Source organism: Pipistrellus hanaki (assembly GCF_964339955.1).
Source record: "Pipistrellus hanaki genome assembly, chromosome: 8".
Lineage (NCBI taxonomy): Eukaryota > Metazoa > Chordata > Mammalia > Chiroptera > Vespertilionidae > Pipistrellus > Pipistrellus hanaki.
This window is the reverse complement of record NC_140510.1, coordinates 19,679,174-19,704,014: the sequence shown is the minus strand read 5'-3', so window position 1 is coordinate 19,704,014 and position 24,841 is coordinate 19,679,174. Positions and strand designations below refer to the sequence as shown.

Here is a 24,841-nt window from a genome sequence, read left to right as displayed (position 1 = left end):
AGTGATGATCAATTTGTATATTACCTCTTTATTATATGGGATGTACTAATTTATGAGGGTCATGGGTATTTATTATTAAAAGTAAAATAAAGGAAATCAAATAAGTTTTAAAAAATACCCTGAAATTTTACTGTTTTAGTAATCATTAAAAATAAGATAGAAACTATAATAGTTGGATGTACAAATATTTCACAAAAGGTGGAAAATAAATAAACATATACTTTTTTAGTGTTCAAAGTATCAATAAGCATCTACTTTACTACTATTTAAAGAATATATAGTATATTCTTTATTTATATTCTAGGAAATTCCAGTACAATAAAAAAATGGAAAGGATTTTATTGTCAACAAGCCAGTAAAACTTAGTTGTTTCATTTTCCCAGCATATGTGGTGTTTACCCTGCAGGTAGTCTCTTTACTGGAGAAGGTATGGGATAAGACCAACAATTTCATATATGATTGTACATGGAAGTCCAAGAATGTTTTGAAATTTTCTAGATTTTACATATGAGACAATGCTCTATTTTATTATGAGATGTATTTGTAATCTTTAATACAGACATCAATGATACACATTGTTTAAGATATAATTTTTGAATACATTCTTCTCATGATTGATATTTATGCCTCAACCACTATGAAACTCAGACTGTTATTAAAAAGAACCTTTCCATCTTTCTTTACACTGAATTCAGGCTCTTGCAGATCTTTTACAATTTCTGCTTTGAGATCAGGTGGGGCTGTGGTACTAAAGTTGCAGGTTTCTGTCAAAAAATCCCAAAGCAGTTCTCCATTTTCATTGCCGTCAATAAAACAGTCAGATATATCCATGGTGGACAGAAGGTGGGAACACTCATACTTAATCTCCAACTTGTCTAGCATCTGAGTGACGTCAGTGGATGTGACGTACTGGCAGAGGTCGTCTCGGGGTAAGCGGGATCCATACTTTCTCCACAGCTTGTCCCAGGCACTGATTCCTGTGAGAAAACAAAGTCATGCTTTCATTCACTCTTTCTTTCATTTACCTACGGTACCCTGCCAGGCAGTGCATTAGATACTTGGGATAAAATAGTCAATTAAAAAAATATCCTTGCCTTTGTGTAGCTTTATTCAAGGAGTGAGGAGTTGGGAGTAGGGAGAAAGTTAATAAATAAATAAATAAATAAATAAATAAATAAATAAATCACATGTGAGATGATACTGAGTGCAATGATAACAAACCAGAGCAAAAAATAAGGAAATCAAAGATGGTCTGCTGTTTTATATAGGGTGGTTATAGACATTCTCTCTTATGGGATGACATTTGAGCACAGACATAACAAACCTTCCTCTCTAATAAAAGAGAAACATGCAAATTGACCGTACCTTACCTAAACCCACAAGCCACAACCCACCAGCCAATCAGGGCAAATATGCAAATCAACCCAACCAAGATGGTGGTTAATTTGCATATCCAGGCCAAGGTGAAGACTGAAGACAGCATAGAAAGAAGCCAACTGCTGCAGAAGGGAGTGCAGCTGCAGAGAAGCAAGTAAGTGGGGCGTGGGAGAAGGAAGGGAAGCAGGTGGGGTGGGGGAGACCACAGCAGGAAGCCCTATTGCAGGAATCTTCTTGCAAGGGGCCTCTAGTCTATAACAAAGAAGGTTAATATGCCAATTAGACTGATGTCTTCCGGACATCCTTCTTCACAAAGCCAGCCCAGTCCCAAGTGCCTGTGGGTGGCCCAAGGGAAGCCAGCCCTGGTCCCAGGTGCCTGCTGGTGGCCGGAGGAGGGAAGATTAATCCAAGATGTAGTAAGAGCAATTGCATAGGACTTGAGGCAGGGACATGCTTGGCATGTTTAAGAACTAGTTAGGAAGCTGGTGAAATTGGAAAGTGGCAGGAGATGCAAAGCCACTGAAGTGCTGTCTGATAGAACCTACTGGACTGAAGGCATGTTCTGTATCTTCATTGTCCCATAAAGTAGCCACTTGTGACTATGGAGCATTTTAACTGTGGCTGTGTGACTGAGAAAATATATTTTATATTATAATTCATCTTAAGTTATTTAAATTCCAGTATCCAAATGGGGTTTCCATATTGATATTAGAGTGACTTAACCTGATTTTCATTTTAATAAGATCACTCTGGCCCACAGATGAGAAGCAAGTATAGGAGCATAAGGACAGAAGCAGGGAGAACAGTAAGAAGGTGACTGCAATCGCCTGGGTGACAGATGTTGGTAACTTGGACCAGCAAGCTTGGAGGTGATGAGAAGTGGCTGGATGTTTTATATGCTACCCTCCTACATACATTGCCAGATGCCAACAATTTCCTTACTCAGTCTGAGTAAAAACAAAAACAAAAAGTCAGTAATGACCCCAAGAATTTTGACCCAAGCACCTAAAATGAGAAATTTGCCATTATTGGAAGTGGGAAGAATGAGGGAGAAGCAGTTTTGCATGTATCACATTTAGAACTGTAAATTTGAGATACCTATTGGGCATCCAGGTGGTGATAGAAGCAAGACAGGTATTTATTAGTTTTGAGTTCAAAGGAGAGCATGTAAGAGTAAAAACTGAAATAAAAAAAATAGCACAATAAATACAATAATGATTTACTCAAACTAAAGACACATGTCTATCCATTCACTACATACTGCTTTGGGCTGTTAGGTTGATTTCTATAGGTTTTTTCCCCAACTTTGAAGGAAGTTTTAGCAATATCTGTTGTATTTACGTTTGAAAACCCAGCCCCGTGAAGAAGCCAAGAGAAGCCTAGGGGAGAGAGACATAGATTGTTGGACTATTCTTCTGACATTTCATAATTGAGATGAGGTTTGCTATTTAGTCTCCCAGCACCTCAGTTTTATAAGATGGAGACAACCACACTTACCTCAAATGCACTGGAAAGTATTAAATGAGATACTTTAAGTGAGTCATTGCACAATGCTAAGCACACAGCATGTGTGTAGTAAGTACTTACAAAATAAATGAACATTACATTATGAAATTAGTTTGCTAATTTCTACTGGTTAGAATCTGGAGACTGTGAAAAAGCAAAAGAAATCAATTATTATAATAAAACAAATGAAAATCGATCTGTGGACCTTCTAATACATGCCTGTAATAATAGCTGTTACATACTCAGATGGTACAGTGAATTAAATGTGGACACTAATGCCCAACTGCTTGAGTATGAAGCCTGGATTTTCCCCTTTCTAAACTTTGAACCTGTGCCTCAGTTTTATCAACTGTGATGCAGGAATAATAATAGAATCTATCCATAGAATTTCTGCAGGGATTAACTGAGTTTAACATGTAAGACACTTAGAACCATGACTGGCACATAGTAAACATTCTTGAAGGGTTACATAATTAAGCTGGACTTGGCTAAAGCAATATAACAGAGAACTATATATTTTCTATGAACTTCCAGGATTAAAAGCGAAGATTTCAAAGGCTTGAATTTATTTTGGTTCCCAAACCTCTTTTATGATCTAAAGAAAATAACTGACTCTCCGGAAAAGTACACAAACAAGATACACCCACCCAGATGTGCATATAATCACAGGATGCTCAGGCACCACCCCTGACCTTCATCCTCAGACTAAGCTGAAGTCCCCAGATTTAACTAAACAGAAGAGACCACTCAAGGCAGAAAATAGTAAATAATAAATAGCCTAGATAACTGATGTTCCACTTGCGTTTCAGAAGATTAAGTGATAACTGCAGGATATGCTCTAGGAATTGGAATGAAGCAGAAAACAATAAAACCTCAGTTCAATGGGAAAAAAATGAGGGTCATGAGGATATATTAAAAGATCTTTCATTCCAGTACAGTGATTGTCATCCGGAAAAAGAATTTGCCTTACAAATAAGACTTTATAAGAACATAAATATTTCAGTGGTTGAGGAGAGGCTCTGTTATCATATTGTAATTTTTTCAAACTGGCAGAGAAAAAAGAACAAAACATTAATTGCAGAAAATGTGCTGGTGGTGTCAGTGTTCTGTGACTCGGCACCTTTTTGGAGCTGAGCAATTATACACTTTCTGACGGATGCATTATCATAATGGCTCTCGGTGGGCACAGCATATGGTGTTACTTTTGTTTTCAACATGGAATAAACCAGATTGTTTTCCCCACTATATTAAAAATCACGCACTGGATTTACCTCCTTCCTTATTCAGGTAAGGAGAGGGAAGGACGGAAAACTTGAGTGCTCTCCTTCTGGCTAAGCTCCCTTAACCAGACACATTGCATATTAATTAACAACTCATCCAACTAATACCTGGCTACTACATTTGCAAAAAAACATGTCACTGACATCATTTTAGTGTGTGACACACCTCTTTTGTTCTTAGTTTTTTTCTTTTTCATTTCAAATTGAATCTTTTATCTTCATAATCAGGAACTTCTGTTCATTATAGTTAAATGAAATGGGCTAGCTCTGTAGCAGAGAGGCAAGCCTCTCTCCCATTCAAGCAACACATACTCTATTGGGCTGACCAGCAAATGCTGGCATGTAATTCTGACTTCAATTTCTCTTTCTTCTCCTCATGAGTTCCACTTGCCTACCCTTTATTGCTTTTGTCCACCTATGTCAGTGTAGACTGTGTATGTGTGGATATGTAATCTTCTTTATTGAGTCTTTTATTTCTGTTTATTAAACCTATCTTCAAATCTCCAGAACTGTCTGTTACCTATCTGATTCCATGCCCAACATGGAGTAAGTTTTAGCAAAACATGGTATTTCTTTGTGTGTTTTTTTGGAAGGACATTCAGAACAAGTAGCTTGGATAACATAAAGGAGAAATAATAAGCAATTATTCAGTTCAATTCAAACACATTTACTGGGTGTCCTGTAGGTGCCAAGGGCTTTGCAAGATCTGAGAGTAGAAATGAGAGGCAGAGCCCCCTGCTCCCAAAAAACTCTCCTTAAACTCCCCTCATACCTCTGATCGGAAACTCAGCACACCGCTCAGTGTTCACATGTCTGGTCTGAATCCTCCATTAAATTAGCAGCCTTTCAAAGGAAAAGGAAAAGTAGTCTTCGCAACCCTCAGAGCACAGCAGTGATGGACTACAGGAGCTCAGTAAAAGCTGAATGAACCACAATGACCATCCTGGGCAGCCAGCTTGGAACTGAGCATTCTGTGTTTTGAATATGGCTGGACACACCTGGATCCTTAGCCATGCTAGGTATTCTGCATAATTAAATCTAGAAACTGACCCCATATTTCATTACCTTCTAGTGTAATAAACTGCAAAAATGAGTATGTATATGGCGCTCAAATAAATGAGTAACTCAGTCTATCAGGAGGAAATAAGTTGTCCTTTCAGTAACAGTCAGTGACTAAGATCAACAGACAAGAGCCTTAGTTGTGAATATTTCATATGACCACATAGAACAAGATGTTAATGCAGACATACCTTTATCTGCATGGATAAGACAATGGCTAGATGAGTGCTCTTAGAAATTTAATTTAATTTAATGATGAAATTTAATTTAGGCTTTCGGAATCTGTCTACAATGAGCACTCAATTTTCTTCATTGCAGTGAAGCTATGAATGACAATACTGCCCTGGAATCAAGGAAATATACAAACAGGTTTCTTCACTTCTAGGTAATTATAAAGTGGATTCCATTTAGAGTGACTGAGAGAAACCTGATAAAAACAGAGCCTAATGTGAACCATTTTGGTGTAGGTGTTCCAAGTTTTAGGGCAATATTTAAGTTTAAAGAATGTTTTCATTGGACAAGTATGGAGAGTGGGGTTTCAGGAATTATAATGTGGGCTGAGAAGGCTGTTTAGGGCAATGACTTTTATACAGGGGTGAGGAGGGAAGTTGACTGGGCACCTCAGATGCCCTGGAGAGCTTTCTCAAGCTTGTTTATTATCCACAGAATGGACTGGCAGACAGGGAATCGAAAAGGAAAAAAAAAAAAAAAAAGACTAAATAAAAATGTGGATCCATCCTATACAAGTTGATTAACAATGATATAAGACAAATCTGACTAGACATTTCTTGTGATTAAACTTTTTCCATTGTTGGAAACTGACCATGACTATTTTTATAAGCGCTGACCCATATGTTTATATTGGCTGTATTAAAACAACAAAGCAATTTCTGCTACTATTATAAAAGGAAACTGCAGCCACTTCTATACACTAAGTGGGCAATATAACTTTTTCTTGGGAAAATATGTTGTTGATAAGAGGAATTTATAGGTGCATAAATTTATCGAGGTGAGAGAGCTAGAGGGAAAGGGAGTTTGCTCTACGGAAAGGGGAAGTAAGAAGTTGGTATTTTAGAGAAAGTACTGAGCTAAGAGGATCTGGGTGAGGTCTGAGAGACGATATGATTAGGTGAAGGGAAAGTGGGCGACAACCGAGCAAGAGAAAGGCTGGAAAAAGAGTGGCTGTGAGACGTTGATACTAAATTCTGTTTCTGCTGTTCTTCTTCCTCATACACGTCAACATCTCCCCAAAGAACGGTGAATGAGGGAAATAGAGCTATGCCCATGTTTGGGGTAAAGCAGAACAGGATCAAAAAAGGAAGTGCAGCACATGCAAGGTTTGGCCATGAGAAATCCAAAGTTGAACTGTGAAAAGTTTGGAGCAAACAGTGTTTGCCACTGTTTGCCAACCATCAGAAGCATGACCCAGGTTTCCTCAGGAGTCACAGAGCATGTGACAGATGACCAAGTCACATGGGATGAGGGCTCAGTCATTTACTCCGATTGTTAAGAGTTAAGTATTAGCCATTCAGGTTACACTAAGTTAATGACAATTTTATTTCCTTAAAGGTGGAATATTTTCTTTAACTGCAAAAAACAAACTATATTGCATAAGGAGGTTTGTTTTTAATTTTTTACTTATACTTAATAACTCTCCTGATAAACAAAAGCAATAAAGCTATAACATTTAGCCTTAATAGGGAAGTGGAAAGTCCAAAATAAAATACCCAAACCTATTTTTCCACTTGCTAAGTGGTTCTTTAAAAATAAATGTATATATTTCTTCTATAGCTGTATAAAATCTTTTAAGAAATAAGTGTATATGGTAAAGAAAGGAAGTAATGAGTTGTCACTAATTCAACAACTATTATCTGTTGCATGCTTATGTCTAGGATCAGTAACGATTAACAATATTTCCTCTTTGGGATACCCATCTACAATGTTGTGTGCAGTAATGGAAAATTATGAACTCCAAACCAAAATAGTTTGTAAAATATTTTCACCATCAAACCACACTGGCTAAATAATGTTTTACTTAAAATACTTTAGAAAAAGCTAACTGATTTTAAACCTTTACACTTTTTCTTTGATTTTCCCCAGAAAAGTATATAGACATAGAACATATGAATCACATATATGCACAGGTGCACTAATGTAGGTATGATTATCTAGAAATAGCCCTTGAATAAACTTAGATTCGTAGACCAAGTTCACACTGCTAGGAAGTGCCTCAGCATTCTTCCTTCATGTATCATCATATGTTTCAGTGGGCCTGTTTTAGTTTGCACACTTCTCGATGCCAATATACCATGGATTATATGAACTGATTCATGATATAGCCAGCAGAATCTTATATCCATAAGGACACTTAGTCAATTCTCAATTGCTTATAGACTGCTCATGCCACTTTCTAAAGAGGCTGCCTTTTTCTTATTGGTAGACATTTACTCAGAGAAAGCTGCCCTTTGACACTCGAATACTCTACTTCTGAAAATATTTAAGAATAAACCAAACGTAAGAGTGGGTCTCCTATGGATATTCAATACATTCTAAAATAAAACATATGACTTCTGGATGAATTGCTGTTCCTGTCTACAACACTTTTTATGTACTATTGATACAGATTGTCAACAATAGGCTGCCTTTAATGTTGCTAATTAAGTTTACTTTTGAATTGGTAAGTGTAGAACAAAGTGCTTTACCCAAGTTTCCTAAGTTAGAGAGAGATCAGCCAGTTCACATAAGCACTTCTCCCACTTAAATGAGCATTTTTTTTTTTGCTTTCTTTCTTTCTTTCTTATTATTTTTTTAATATATTTTATTGATTTTTTTTTTGCCCCCCTCCCTCCCTCCCATACATACCCTCCCTCCCCAGAGTTTTATGTCCATTGGTTGTACTTATATGCATGTACACAAGTCCTTCGGTTGATCTATTAGTTAAAAATGAGTATTTTTAACTAACCAGAGATAAAAATAGCATATCAAAATGCTCCCCTGGGGAAGGGGTTGTGTACAGGAGTGCTCACTTGCCAGACTCCCACATGAGTTCAAACCCTGGATTAAGGCTAACAACCATGTTTATCATCCCCCAAACCATTCTTCATATTTAAGAAAAAATGGATTTTGTGACATGGATTTTTGAGTTTGGGGTCTGGTATAAGCTTAAGAAGATAGAAACTATTTTATATCTGTAATTAACCTGCCTTGTGCTGCATGGACAGTCCATAAAGACTGACAAATGAAAGAAATTATGAAGTAATGAATTCAACAATTACCATGCCTCATTTGCTAACATGTTTACTTATGCTCTCTTGTGTGGTACTTATTATATCCCTGGAAGCAACAGGAGAGGATCAAATGCTTTATTTGGAAAATAAAGCACATAAAACAAAACAAGTGAACTATTTTTAGTAGTTATTTGAGAAAAGCTATTGATAATGGGTCTGGAAATGCAAACTAGCTGAATATGATGGTACCCCAAATGGTTTAACCTTTATTTATTTGTTAATAAACATCCCAGAGGGTAAAGAGAGAGACATTCAATGGACACAAAGGAGCAAACAGAAATATTTACTATTTTTAGTCTCATTTAAAAAGTTACTAACAGTTGTATTTGCTCTAGGAACAATAAAAGATAATTTACATATAGATAACAAATTTTCTCAGGAGAAAGAAGTAAACAGGCATTTAATGCCATGAGACTCCCTAAATTGGGGGCTGTTGTGAAGGCCTTTTCTCATATGGCCTTCAAACATATGCATCCATACATATATGCAGTACTGTTATCTATTCAGGCCAGATAAAAATAACTTACCTGACACAAGAACAATAAGAAGCTTAGCATTGGTAGATAAGAGACTGTGGAAGAACTTCAGGGTAGCTGGGATGTCTTTTACATAATACAACATCTAGAAATGAAGGGAAAGAGACATGAAACACTTTTCTACCTCAACATCTTTGTGTGTTTGGGCCAGATACTCACTAGACAGTTTGATTTTTAAGTGGCATAGATTTTACTGGACAAAACATTTAAGATATCTAAAAAATAAAAATGTTATATGGAGAGATAGAATAAACATTTTTTGGGGAAAAAGGGAAACTTTTATTTGCTCAACAAGAACCAAATGGCTTTACATTTACTCTTTCTGGCTTTAATAACAATGATATCTACAGCTGGAGACACCCAGTCTCTGCTCCACGTGGAGGCGATGCTTCTAGGCTTACTCCACATTTGGTGCCTTTTAATTTTCTGGGAGAAAATGGTGCTGGCACCATAAACACAGACTCCATTTCATGGAACGTTTCCTTAAAACTAAGCCCTTTGTGCCTTTGTACTAGCTTCACCATGTGCTTACAGATGCTTTTTTTAAATCATGGAAAGTGTGAAAAGCTCTGACGTTGACATATTCTCTAGGAAAGGATTTAATAAAGCATGAAGTTACATGCTTGGTCACAAGATGCTAAGAGTCAGTCTACTCATCCTATATAATAAAAGCCTAATATGCTAAGTGTCCAATCGTCCCATCATCAGTTCAACCAATCAAAGCATATGCTAAGGCTGCTCAACTGCTCGCTATGATGTGCACTGACCACCAGGAGGCAGACTCTCCAACCGGTAGATTAGCTGGCTTCTGGGGTCCGGCCGATTGGGTCTGAGCAAGAAGGGACAGGCATGCTCTGGAGCCCTCCTGTCGTCCCTTCCTAGTTGGCCAACCTCCTGTGTCCTTCTCTGGCCCCGATTGTGCACAGGTGGGGTCCCTCAGCCTGGCCTGCACTCTCTTGCAATCCAGGACCCCTTGGGGGATGTCAAAGAGCCGCTTTTAGCCTGACCACTCTCTCAATGCAGGAGCTTCCCCTGATGGTCAGTACACTCCCACAGGGGGAGCGCCACTCAGCCAGATGGCAGGCTCACAGCTGGTGAGCACAGGAGGTGGCAGGAGCCTCTCCTGCCTCTGTAGTTGTCGGACATCCCATGAGGGCTCCTGGACTGCAAGAAGGCACAGGTCAAACTGAGGGATTCCCCGCCCCTGAATGCATGCGTTTCGTGCATGGGGCCTCTAGTTTTTAATAATTCTGGACCATATCTGGTGAAGTGCAGAGAGAGGCCTATACACCCAACAAAGAGAGAGCTTAGGATTATACAATAGCAGTGAAAAATTATTCCTCAGAGCTTGAATTCTTCATATATACTTACTTCTTATATTTCATATTCAACTCTCTTGGACAATAATCCAATATTCTATGTAGATTCCCATGATAGAATTTATTATTGCATAAAACAAAGCCAACTTGCCTAGCCAGTGTAGCTCAGTGGTTGGTGTGTCAGCCTACACATTGAAAGATCACAGGTTCAATTCCTTGTCATACCTGTAATGAAAGTTTGATCTCTGGCCCCAGTTGAGGCCCATGACCAATTGATGTATCTCTCTCACATTAATATTTCTCTTTCTCTCTCTCTCTCTCACCTATCATTTTGCCTCTCCCTCCCTCTCCTTTTCACTCTCTCTAAAAATCAATGGAAAAAAATGTTCTCAGGTGAGGATTAATAACAACAACAACAAAACACACACAACATAATCTATGCCCCTCTGACTTGAACTTGGCCTATGCTTCATCAGCAGCATAGTTTGTATTGTCATTCCATGGAGTTCACCACAGTGAACACACCTAGGCAGGGATCCAGATACAGCTAGTCCATAAGATGGCTATGATATGACGTGATGAAAAGTAGAGGTGGCCGAAGCCGGTTTGGCTCAGTGGTTGAGCGTCGGTCTGTGGACTGAAAGGTCCCAGGTTCGATTCCTGGCAAGGGCATGTACATTGGTTGTGGGCACATCCCCGGTAGGGGGTGTACAAGAGGCAGGTGGTTGATGTTTCTCTCATCGACCTTTCTAGCTTTCTATCTCTCTCCCTTCCTCTCTGTAAAAAATCAATAAAATATATAAAAAAAGAAAAAAAAAGAAAAAAAGAAAAGTAGAGGTGGACCATACTAGATGATCTGAAATTTGATCTCATAGACTATGAGATTCTCTGTAGTTGACTGTGAATATTAAGTTGAAAGAATGTTATGAGAGTGTTAGGATTATGAGGAACAATGAAGAGACAGAGGTACAGGAAAGAAAGATGCAGAGTAGATAAAGAGTAAGAGAGGAATTGAGTCATAATTCAGAAGAAGCAGAGTTGCTATAAGAAAAATCAAACATGGAAGCTTTGAGAGAAATGGGAGAATGACTTCTGAAGCAGCAAAATCTTATAACTGGCCAAGAATGGATCCAAAGCATAAGTGGAGAGACTAGCTTTTGCTAAATCTCCTTTCTGAGCATTTGTAACAATAAATACTTCTTACCTGAATCATATGAATAAAGTCCCACTTCTGAAGTTCTCTATTCTCCATCACTCTATTTTGATATTCAGATGATGTCTCCTTATGCCAAGCAAACTTTATGTTCTCAAGGTTTGATGAGTTGGCTACAAACTCTAAAGCACAGAAAAGAGGTGGCACACAATCCATTTTAATTGCAAATGTGCAAATGTGGACCCTATTACCACTTAGAATTTTAATGCAATCAATGTTATATACATAACAAATATAAAACAGTTTTCCTTTTTATGTAGCTCTGGAAGACCAGAGAGTTCATCTTGATTTTTTTCTAGTATTATACGAATTTATAGATGAAAGAGTCAATAAGAAATAATTAGGAAGACCCTGATCAAACATAGGTTATATTATCTTAGTATTAATAGGGAATCAACTCATGGGTTTTATCGATGAAAAACTGATATAAAACAGGTGATATGATTTTGTAACCCAGGAGTCAGCAAATATGGTGCATGGACCATATCTGGCCCAGTACCTATTTTTAAATGAACTGCAAGCTAAAAATATACAATTTTAGGAATGGCTAGGGGTGGGGGTGGGGGGATGTGTCAATTGGGGAAAAAAGGAGACTTATGTAAAACTTTAGACAATAAAAAACAATAAAACAAAAAAATAAAAACAAACATATAATTCTACGTCCTAACTCTATGCCTCTGTCTTTCATATCTCATGCCATTACACTTTTAAGTGATTGAACAAAATCAAAATAAGAATATTATTTTGTTATATGTGAATAACAAATTCATATTTTAGTATTTATAAATTAAGTTTTATTGGAACATATCCACAGTCATTACTTTATGTAGTCTCTATGACAGCCTTTGTGCTACTATGGTCCAGTTGATTAGTTGTGATAGATTCTGTGGTCTTCTAAATTTAAAATTTTACAACTTTTTTACCTTTTTCAGAAAAAGTTTGCAAATTTCTACTATAACCTATTAATCATAAAGCCTTAAGGACAGAGATTCTGATTAAATACTTCTGAATGAATTAATAACTCTGTCTCTAAGAATAAACATCAAAAAATAATAACTGATGGTCAATGAATGGATGGAGAGTCAGTAAGTGAAGGACTTTAATTATTTACTGTTTATATTCTGAGGTGTTTATCCCTGCCAAAGAAACAAATTGATTAGGTTCTTCTCCCATTAAGCTTACTAAGAACATACTACAATGGCAATGCTGTTAATGATTAAAGGGGCAAGTTTGGGATGATAAGCCTTTTGGGATAGAATCTGACATATAGCTCCCTGGGTTTCAGGTACCTTTGTACTTGGCAATTTGTTCAGCACTTGGTTCAACAACTTCATTGTTAATGTGAACTCCTGGGAATTGATCCTGCACTTTGGTGAGAATTTGAAGATCAATTTCACCTAGAATACAAGCATAGGAAACAGATCACATTGGTCCAAAAAGAAATGATTAAGAATAATTTGACCTAGTTTTTTTGTCTTAGTTTTACTAGGAAAGCCCAGCATGTATAAAGAATAATGCTCAATTATTTCCCTGCCACATTGTCTATGATGCAGAACAGCTAGGTTGTATGTAGTAATAATAATGTAACTTGAGGATGGCTCTGATTGCTATTCATTCATTCATATAACATTTTTATTCAGTATCTATTATTGCATTACATTTAATCTAAGATGCCATTGATGATAGGATATAATCAATCCTTACTTTTGTGTCACTGTCAGAAAAAAACACAATTAATTATAATTTTAAGATATCATTAATTGGAAAATGTATCCCAATTTCACAGATGTTAAAATATATAAAAAAAAAAATAATGTACCTTAGAATAAACTGGGCTAGGCAAGAAGCATACAATAATATGTTATATGCAACATATGTCAGATCCACAAAAAGGGTACAAAAATATGTCAGACCATGGTCTAGTGCACATGTGTCAAACACAAGGCACGCGGGCCAAATCCAGCCCTCCAGGCCTTGCAATGTGGCCCGCACCGCGCTGTCATCACTGCACTCCGCTGTCAGTTTATGACATTGTCAGTTTATGACTGTTCAGTAAACCATTCGGCCCGCGATTTAGGCTGGATTTTAGATTTTGGCCCCTTCTCTGATTGAGTTCGACACCCCTAGTCTAGTGGAAGAGAACCCTGACTGGGCTGAATGGGAAGAGAAAAGGAGACAGTGAGGGAGAGGATAGGAAGAGGCCAAAGAGCTAAAAAGCTTCATGGAGAAAGACCACTCCTGAGCTCTGTGTTGCAGGGTAAGTAGAAGTTAGCCCAGAGATTTCTGGGGAAATGAGAAAGGAACTCCAGACAAGACAGAAGATGGAAGCATAATGAAGGAAGCAGAGCAATATACATGGGATGACTGGCAGTTCAGAGTTCTGAAATATTGGGCAAGACATAGCCTCCAAGAAAGATATGATACCAGAGAGGTAAATGGGTAGGAGGTTTTAGTGGAATTGATATTTAGTCATTAATTCATGCATCAACTATTAATTTATTGTTGACTATGTGCCAGACACTGTATGAGGCTTTAGCAAATGATGATAAGAAGAGACACAGATACCTGCCTGATGAAAATTTAGCCTGCAAATGACTGCAAGAGAGAGATGGTGGTAAGTTGGATGGATTTGAGTCTTAAGCCTGTTTTCTTCACTTACTAGGTATATATGACCTTTGGTAATTTGCTTTACCTCTTTAAGCTGTAATTTCCTCAATACAAAAATAGCAATGATGACACATAACTTATTGGTTGTGAGTGTCACATGAGTCAAGCCATATAAAGCACAGTGCAAGATAGAATCAGCAACCAATAAATGTTAGCTGCTCATTTTTATTATTATTGAGTTCCTCTTTTTAAAAATATGTCTTCTCTCCCTATTACTGATGCTCCAAATTTAAGTTTTGCACTTTTACTCTCTTAGGTTATGATGTTGACACCTTCACTAAAACAGACCTATGTGCTGGCAAGACTAGTATATTAAAATGATTTTAGTCTTTAATGTTTTGGAATAATTTACATTGACAGAACTTTTTCATGGTTAAATATGGCAGGCAACAAAATCATAAATCATGAGACTTGGAGGTCTAAGAGGAATGGGATGAGGAAGATAAATCAGGAACACAATATGCTAATGTGAGACAGGAAGGGAGTATAATGGTGTAATAAGAGCCTCAAGTACTGGTAATAGGAGATGATGGGACACGGTGAGGAAGAGTGGGATGGAGGCTGAAGTGGAGAATGAAGAGCCTGTGTAACGATTTTCTCCACAGCTGGCTGTACCAACACGAAACCTTTAATTTCTTCATTTCAATTCCAGCTGTCATTTATTGTTCACCTGGTATTTATCAAACATTGTAGAGGGACTTTAATTGGAACATCTCATTTAATTCTGATCACTATACTGTCACAAACTCCACAAGATTATTCCCAACCAGAAAAGGTGCCTTGAGTAATTTGACACTCAGGGGGTATTAGTACACCTAAAGTTTAAGGCACATTGGGCTAACTCTAAAGTATTTGCTCTAACTATTCCTATATAATAAAAGGCTAATATGCAAATTGTCCTCTCAACCAGGAGTTTGACCAGTGGTTTAACCTGGAATTAGACCAGGGGAGGAACTAGCCGGCCAACCACCTGCAGCCCCTCCCCCTGGCCCAATCAGCCCCTGATCTGGGCATGCAGGCCAGCCCCACTTGTGCACAAATTCATGCACTGGACCTCTAGTTTAATAATAAGACCAAATACTAAAAGGGCACAGAAAGTTTTTATTCTTCTCCATAGTAACTATTTTTGAAGAGTAAATACAATAACTAAGGCAAAGGCTGCTAAGAAAAGCTGTGGTCTAATGAGATACAGAGAGATTCCTACTTGCCCCAAAAGACCAGAAGCCAAAAGCTCTGTTCTTGTCTCTACCACTCTAGCCATATATTTTTTAATTAAAAAATTATCAACTAGGAGGACCCTAATTATCACATTTTGAAACTCAGATAGTTGAAATGCAATCATTTTCCCCCTGGGGCTTGATCAGCTGTTTCCCTAAGATGGACCCTGACATTTTAGTACTCTCCAAATGGCAAAATGTATCCAGCATATCCTTAGGGTTTTTCCTATCTTGTCACTTTCCTAGCCAGCAGAATGTTCTGCCACAGACAGAGCCAGCCAGTACCTTCTCTTAATGCATGATAGAGCACACAATGCTGGACTTATAATTGTAACGTAGAAACCATGGTTCACATAACAACCTCTAGAATGTGAGCCCATGTGTGGACAGGAGCCATCCATGTAGTTACTGTTAGATTCCTATCAGAAATGAATGAACAACAAGGGGTGATAGTGAAACTATTTCCTCTGGAGTTAGCAGATAAAATCCATTTCTGAATTTTAAGTTCTGGTGACCATACTTTTGCTTGCCAGGGACAGTTCCACTTGATGCTTACTGTGCTAATGCCATATCTGAATTTATTTGTTATTTTAAGTTGTTTTTATTTCCAAAAAAGTATTATTATTAAAATTTTAATTTTGAAAATAGGTTTTTAAAATAACTTTAATATATAGACACATATAATAACTTGTTTGAAAATAAATATTTTTAAAAGTTATAATAACTTTATTTTGCTCACTCCCTCCAATTTTCACTCTTAAAAGTATCCCAAGTTTGACAATAAATAATGTCACCATGCTCATAAGTCAGTGCTATATTTTTTTTATAATGGACCCTATTATTCTTATTATAGATAGATCGATAGATGATAGAGAGATATAGAGACAGATAAAGAGATAAAGAGATCATGTAACATAATATATTTTCTGGTATCCTTCATAGTTTATTTTCTAGTATCTTTCAAAAATAGGAGACATGCATTTGGTTTTAAAATAATATATATGAACTTCTTCCTCAATAAAAAGAGCGTTAACAAAGAGGTAGTTCAAATGTTCTATAAAGTTAAAATCTAGCCTAAACTTTCAGCATATTGTTATATGTATTTTCATAGTATATCACCTATACTGTTTAATATCCATCTAAGCTTTGCTCCTTCCTTCCTCCTCCTTCCCTGGCCATTTGCAAGTTTTCCTGTTAAACTTTTCTTTACATTCTCTTTCTCATCTCTACTAGAATCTACCTCTAGGAATATTGTGACAATATCCAAAAAATTCAGTCTATGTTTTCTGAACTTTGACTTCCTCAAGTCAAAGCCATCACTACAACAACAATTTAAGACCCCAATCACCACACTTTGAAACTCAGATAGTTGAAATGTAATCATTTTCCTTCTGCTCAACAAGCTCATCCCTGCTTATAACCTTCTAATGATTAAACAACTGGGTAAAGCCCAAACTTCTTAACTAAGCATAGACCACCCTGCCTGGTTCCTTTTTTCTCATTTTTTCACAACTTCATATTTTGAAACTTTTGGCTCCAGAAACCAGATTCTTACATTTCCACCTTTCTTATCCCTTCTTTGCCCCATAGACACTACGCTCTTCCACACTCTATTTCCCATGTTTTCCCCTCTTACAGGATTATTCTCCCCTTACTTCCTCACTTCATCTAACTCCTATGGATCTTGAACACTTCCACAAAAGACTGATGCCTTGGTAGTCTTTCCCATAGAGCCTGGAAGTATCATCAGAATCCTCAGACAGAAACTACCCACCAATTGACTGGTGATGGCAACACAGATAAAATGTTCTTGAGTTCCTTGATCTTATTTTATTTGCCAGGGAAGGCTTGATTCCAATGAGTTTCTTAAACAGAATCAAAGATTCTAAAATGGTAGATTGAACATTATCAATCACTGAGAAGTATCTGAGGGGTTATCGGACCCTATAGAACCATGAACCAACAATAAAGGGATTTTTTTTTTTTAAAGGAAGAAGACCATTTGTTCTTTCTCAACTGAGTCCTTCTGAGCAGGAGCTATAACATTATAAATGTGCTCTAGTATCAGACATTAAGCGGCTCTGTATATGCTTTTAGAGAGCACACAAGCTAAACTAATGTGACAAAAGAATGGGGGAGAATAAACTAGAAATGAATCAATCAAATAATTCAGAAATTCTGAGCAAAATCAGGGGTAAACAAAAGAAATGTGGAAACCAACAGCCTGCTTTTTCATTGTGCATTGCAAAACCTTCTGGGAATCTTAAATTTGAGACCCAGAAAACAGCATTTATGGGAAATAAGGCAATACATGTTTATTTTATAGTCAGTCTCCTTTCACAGATGATTACATTAGGTATTGCTTGATCATAATTCTGACAACTGTAGACTACTTATTTTGGACATCCTAAGCCTTTAGATATAAAATGTCAACAGTTGTCAGTTTTCCCAAAGCTTTGGAACAAAATATATAAAGTTTCTTGTGACAAATGGAAAAATTATAATGATTAAATAAGTCTAATCAAATATACCATCCTTCTTTTCTTCCTCTCCCCTTTCCCCTTCCCTCTCCTCCCTTCCTTTTCCTTTACTTTCCCTCTCCTCCCCTCACTTCCTTTCTGCTCCTCTTCTCCATTCAGTTTCTCCACTCTCCCCTTCATGACTACCTAAGCAAACTAATAATTTTGGTGTCTGCACTTTATGATGATGTAACTGATTTTCTCAGTTGATCAATATGTGGAACTTGAGTAAAATTAGAAAGATCCAGACATGCATCAACACCAACCACAAATTTTCTATTAGGCTGGATTGTGGACTTTTTTTTTCTGTTCTGTCCACTCCTGTGTTATTTCTATCAAACAGAATATGCTGACTTTTTTATTTGGAAAGTTAAATGAAAACTACATTTTCAAACTCCCCTTCCTTGCATATATCTTTCCTTTGTATCACCCTTCCTTCAAATCAGCCACAACTATAGGATGACTTCTTATGTCTCCTTCCTGGGCTATGAGTGATTTGCTTAATTTTTTCAGACACATATTTTTGTGGTTATAATAGTTTGCTTTCATATAAGTCATAGTTTGAATGTATCATGTCTATATTTAAAGAGGGACATAAAATTGACATCCCTGATATGGAATTTATAAAAAAGTCCAAGAACAAGAAAGTGGAGGGATGGGAATTTCATCTTTTAGAAACATTTCTTCACTTCCTGAATTTCAAGTACATATTTAATGAGATAGCAGAGACATGTAGTTTTGCTTGGAATCCAAGGTGATCTGATTAAAAATGGAAAAAATTAAAATATTAAAGGCTAAAAAGAGAAAAACTAAATATAGTATTCACCAGAATTACTTCATACAACATTTTTTATATCTCTTCCCCTTAAATTACACATCTATAAATTAGGAATACTATGGTCTATGCTCTAGGGTCATTGCAAAGGTTAGAGACATTATATGGAGATAATTTACCACAGTTCATGATATATAGTAATTACTCAATAAATTGAAGTTATTATACATTAATTTAAGAAATATTTCTGAGCACCTACTGAATGCCAGGAGCTAATCGACATAAACATCTACCCTTTGGGGGTGGTGTTAAGTCCCACGGAGAAAACCAAGGCAAAAAAAAAAAAAAAAAAAACCAGTGAGAGGAAGCTGTGAAGGGGGTCTCTGTGATTTCCCACCAGGTGGTCAAGTACACTTCATGGAAAAGGTGACATTTAAGAGAAATCTGAAAGAGCCTGGGAATGAGGGAAGTGAAGATTTCCCTTCCTGAAAGGGAAACTCAATGCTAAAATGACAACTGCAAAAGCATTCATCGTACATTCATGATGGCCTGTCCTTCTAACTGAGCCTGTGCCACATGAATCACAAATCCCAACTTGAGAGCCCTGTGGCTTCTCCAAATGAGAAAATCCACAGGTCAAGAAAACGGGAGATTAAAGACGGCCAAGATATCTCCTGCCAATTGATTTCCATCTATTCCTGCTTCATTTCTCATATCAAAATATATGTGAATTCTTCAGATTATCAGCAGGAAAAATTTATTTTATTACATGTTGCATTAAGATGATTATCTTCCTTGTTCCCTCTACTAGAATACAAGCACACACAAAAAAATTGTTTCTAGGAAGAAAAATTGCCCAGATAACCTTGTGCTTACTGATGAAAAATAATTTCAGCTATGAGTTTGCAACCAGTGGGAAAACAATCTGATTTTAAGTTGCAGTGTGAAAGATATAGGATTCTTGACAGGATCACTTCTTTTCCATTCTCATTCTCTCTCTCTCTCTCTCTCTCTCTCTCTCTCTCTCTCTCTCTCTCTCTCTCTCTCTCTCTCTCTCCCCCCACCCTGGATGCCTCAGTATTGAGGTACTTCTCTCAGTATGGGAAAATGATTGTAGGATATTAAAATAGCTGTAGGGTCTCAGGAAGGGGATCATAAATATAAATTCTGAGTCAAAAGGGCATTGCCATTTGCTTTGGTGTGCCTCTGGCTGTTGGCCCAGGAATAATACTGACTGAATGAATGCTTTGCAACTGCAGGAGGCCTAAGAAAAGGCATGCTATCCAATTGTTTTATGAAATATAAACGTAAAGAAAATGCCCCAAAGGGAGCTGAACACTGAAGTATAGAGATATTAGACAACTCAGAAAGACTAAATTTTGCCTTAGCTTTTCACTTATAAATTTTAAATAATAAGATAGTTGACTATTACTTCAGCACAAGCATGGAGAGATAAACAACATACATATGCTATTGTAATATTTCTGTTATATTGAGCTACACTTAGTGAAGTGCTAACGTTCTCCCACCTTGCTCTCACCATGATAGCATTTATAAGACGAAACTACTTGAACTGACAAAGGCAGGCCAAGGTAATCACAAGTTGTGACCTCACCAATACCAGTACGTCTGTGCAGACTCCGCACTCTCATGGACTCTGTGCATGCTCCACTCTCTTCTCTGGCCCTCAATAACCTTCACCGTCTCTCGTCTGAGCTGCACCTATTGGCCCACCACGTTAACAGTGGTTAAAACGTGCATGTTGCTGAGGGAACTAATTAGTCACTCACTCCCCAGTCTGAGTAGGTAGAGTCTGAGTGCCTGCTGTCCTAGTGGAAGAAATCATCAACAGAAAGCAAGGCACAGACAGCGGACAACTACCATCCTTTGGGTCAGCATCACCCCCAGGTGCACTGCTCTTCCAGCATCTGTGCAGGTGGGATACTCTTACAGGTGAGTCAGAAGTGGTGATACTCTTTCTGGTGAGTCAGACGTGGCCAGTCGAGGCCAGTTTGTCAGGAAAATAGCGCTTTGGGCATCGGTCCCTGAGCTAAAGGAGCTGTCAGACACCGGTGCGTCCATTACCATCACTCTCATCACCTGTAACATTATTGGTTTAGTTGGGCTGATTTTTCCTCTCCTGGGATATGAAATTAATAATATAGAAAACCTGGAACATAGACAAAAGTAAAGGTAAAAAATAAATATCTCACCACTAGAGAAAGAAAAACTTAACGTTTCCTTGGTGTGTTTTTTTATCCTTTGAACAAATAATTTTCTTTAGACTACACATGTGAGATCATTATGTATGTAGATCACTTTTACTTTCTCATTTGAGAGTTACACCACAAATATGTCAACATTTATGTGAATGTGTTATTTGTAGTGGTGATACTATTTTCTAAATATATGTGCAATAATTGATTTAATTAACTTTTTATAAATAATATAAATACATGAAAGTATACATTTTATATATAGTTTTATGTATAGTTTAGATAGTTATACTTAGTTTATTTTTTTGCTATTCTGAGGAGCCAGACAACAAACCATAAAATGTTATGCAAACAATCATCATTTCTTCAAACTTATTCCAAGAACCAGAATTAATGGTTAAAATGAGACCCTTGATCTTTGATTAAATGGAAAAACAAAACAAAAAAACCCATCTAAGGTGCCAGCTGCTGAGAAAGGATGCAGCTGAAGAACTATAAGCACATTCTTAGAGGATCCCTGAGGGGAAGGACCAGTCCAGATGCTGGAGCTCTGAGAGGCGGGGTTAGGGGTCCCAGAGTAGGTGGGCCTGGTAGGTGGGATGCACACAAGTCCAGGAGGAGGGGCTGGAGCAGCCATTGGTTCTGTGATGGGACAGCAGGGGAGTGGCTATTTACCAAGCCTTTCACTATTTTAAGGAACAGCATGACCAGGCCTTTGTGTATTAGGAGACTAGCAGAACCGTTCTTGATACATAATGCCACATCAGGAACATTTTGTTTCCTTTCATATCCTTTCCTTTTGCAAATGAAAGCTTTCATGTCATTGTAACCTCATCACTATTGCATTATTGGCTTTCTGAATCTTCTCAAATAGTTCTCAGTAAATACCTGAACTTTTCTTCAAATAGTTTTAAAAATATTTTATATTACGTATATTATTAGCAAATACTTTAACATAACTTCCACCAATTTATTACTGTTAGAAGAGACTAAGCTGCAGAAGAGCCTGGGTGTTGACCCCAAGCTCTAGAACCTTCACACCCCTGGTGGCAGGCATTACTGGGTTCAGTATGCATAAACCGAGGATGACAACAGACCCCACACCAGGACTGCATGAGTGTTTGCGTTGAATCAGAAAGTTTTATTCAACAGTATATGCAAAGTGGAAGCCTATTCACTAAGAGACTGTCCCAAATTGGCACAAGAACTGGCAAGATACAAATTTGTCTTTCAGCAAAATCAGATAACCACATGTCAGGGACTTTCAATTACATTTTAAAGAATCAAAATTGTGCATGAAAAATACTCAAATATTAACAAAAACAAAAAAGAATGTCTACCTTTTTTTTATACCTATTTTACCTGAGTCCAAGCCTTTACTGAATTCTTATTAATTCTAAGGCTGTATAACTGAGCTTATTTTTTTCTAATTATATAGTCATTTAATCTGCTAATAATGATAGTTTCATCTTAATCTACTCATTGTCTTAAGTTTTCCTATTTCCTGTTGAATTAGCCAAACCAATCTTACTTACTCTGGTTTTAATGACAATGGCTCCAATGTTGTATAGTAGGCATCATATTCAATTGTCTCAAATGTATCTATCTTTAACCAAAATACTTTGATGTTCACCTAAAGTTTTACATACAATAATACAATGAGGTAAACTATTTGGGGGGTAAAAATATATATGGAGAATAGTTTATTTTTAAATAATATAGTTATGAATGCCTTTACATCAGAGGCTCCAAACTGGTTACCTGAAGTAGATGGTCCGAAATCCTATTTTATTAGTGAATAACTAGAGTTCATTTCCTTTTTAATAATGGAGTAATTGTTAGTATGCTATACATAAGTAAAACAGCTCTTACTCATTTTAAATAATAAGCAATTAAAATGAAGACTAAAAATTGTCTGCATATCTAGAAGTCCTATATAAATTTCATTTCCTTAATTATAACCAAACATGGTCTTAGCCACACCACTCAAGAGAATTGCCTACCTCTTTCTAGAAGTTACTCACAAAAATCATATTTATTTATTTATTTATTTATTTATTTATTTATTTATTAAAAGCATGTATAATAGCCTAACCACCCAAGAAACCAGTGCATAAGTCCCTCCCATAGCATGTCTAATAGTATTTCTCCAGCTAAGATGAAGGTTACAAGTTCATATATCTATAGGTCTTTAACTCTCAAAATATGTGCTCTCATTTCTGGACATCTTTGATCATTAGTAAACTCTAATACTGAACCAATAAATCTTTCTCTCTTTTACCACTGGCCCTTTAGGGGCAAATATTCTGGAGTTTGATCAGCAGGAAATATTTGACAACAGTGAAAGGCAGATTCATATTCTTATTTTCTGAGCAAAAATTGCTCCAATTCTCTGTATTTCTCCAATTTGCTAATAATAGGGTGTTGACTTGCTCTGAATTTCTGGAAAGCACTAATCTTTGCTACTTACCACCTCCTAGCTGTGAAAGCTGATATACTGGCTCTTCTATTGTAGTTTCTGCCTTAATTATTTGTTTCACTTCTACCAACTCTTAGAAAACTAAACTGTGTCACCTTAACATGTCATTTATAAATAGATTAAAAAAATAATAATTTCATAAGATTAGGTTTTCAAACAGTTGGTGATTATTGAGTACCTAATCTCTCCTTTGGCAAGTCAAAAATTAACATCTATATTGCTTTGTGCAATTTTTTGGACTGGACTAAAATCAAGAGACCCGAGTTTTACTCTCTCTTGGTATCAGTTTCTTATTTGTAAGTTGAGGATGTTAATGGTCTCTAAACCATTGACTCTGGTTTATGTAACCCCTGTAAGAAAGCTGGTGTCTATATGTTGTAGTACAAGAAAACCACCTAACTTCTGTCAACGTAAGTCAGAAAAATTATTAACAACAAAAAAATGTTATGTGAGAGTTCAGACCACTTGTGCTTTATATGTGAGTTGCGTGAGTGGATTAAAAAACTATAAACATATGTATATACTATTATAGGGTATGGCAATTGAGTTGGTACACAATAGGTTAACAAGAATAGAAGTAGAAAGCTGGATAAAATAAGACTGAGTTATAGTGCTGTCTAACCCTTATAAAACTTTCTGGCATTTGAAGAACTGGACAGTGCAGCAGATAAAATGATTCTCCTTTAAGCAGAGCCCAGAGCAAGGAGAACACATTGCCCACACTGCCTTCTGGAACATTTTGTGAGGCAAAAGTGTATACACTATAAATTAGTAGCATTCTTCCTTACTAAGAAGCTTCTTTTTCTTGATGTACCATTTAAACAACACTCTTTAAAGTTGAATAATAATGGACCTCTGTTGAGTGGCTTAATTTTAGGAAGCATTAATGTCAAAGATGGACCAAAGAGCATATTCTCTGAGACTTAGAATACAATGCAATTGCTCTCAATATCTGAAAAGCAATGCTGATGTGAATACTTTGAGACTTTGAATAAGGCAATATGAGCTGCTCATTGTATTTCATTAAAGCTCACAGGACACGACTTTATACCTCCCAGTTTGACCTCTGAAAAAGCTACATGATCTGAATTTTTGTCCATGATTTGCTTTTCTCCCGATTTTCTCTCTCTCTCTCTCTCTCTCTCTCTCTCTCTTTCTCTCTCTCTCTCTCTCTCTCTCTCTCTCTCTCTGTTCACATATTTATTTCATACATTTTCCTGTATAATCTATGAATGGCAGTACTGCTTATCAATTGTATTTTATACATAGATTAAAGGAGACATCAAAATGTTGGGCACTGATTTCCTTTCTTTTGAACTGCTCAGAGTCCTAAGCAGTTATTGCTTGGCTTCTAACCTGAATTTTCAAACATCTCTTCAAACACCTTACAT

The 24,841-nt window shown here is 36.9% G+C and overlaps 1 protein-coding gene across 1 annotated transcript in view; it reads right to left on the bottom strand.

Annotated features, from left to right (window-relative positions):
* Positions 1 to 490: 490 nt before the first annotated feature.
* HNMT (histamine N-methyltransferase) overlaps positions 491 to 24,841 on the bottom strand; it is a 32,046-nt gene continuing 7,695 nt past the window's right edge. The window contains exons 3-6 of the mRNA XM_084892645.1: positions 12,867 to 12,974; positions 11,569 to 11,699; positions 9,037 to 9,130; positions 491 to 977 (exon numbers count right to left, since the gene is read on the bottom strand). Of these exons, the coding sequence (XP_084748771.1) occupies positions 622 to 977; positions 9,037 to 9,130; positions 11,569 to 11,699; positions 12,867 to 12,974 (689 nt within the window). The 3' untranslated portion in view covers positions 491 to 621. The remainder of the gene's footprint in view (positions 978 to 9,036; positions 9,131 to 11,568; positions 11,700 to 12,866; positions 12,975 to 24,841) is intronic.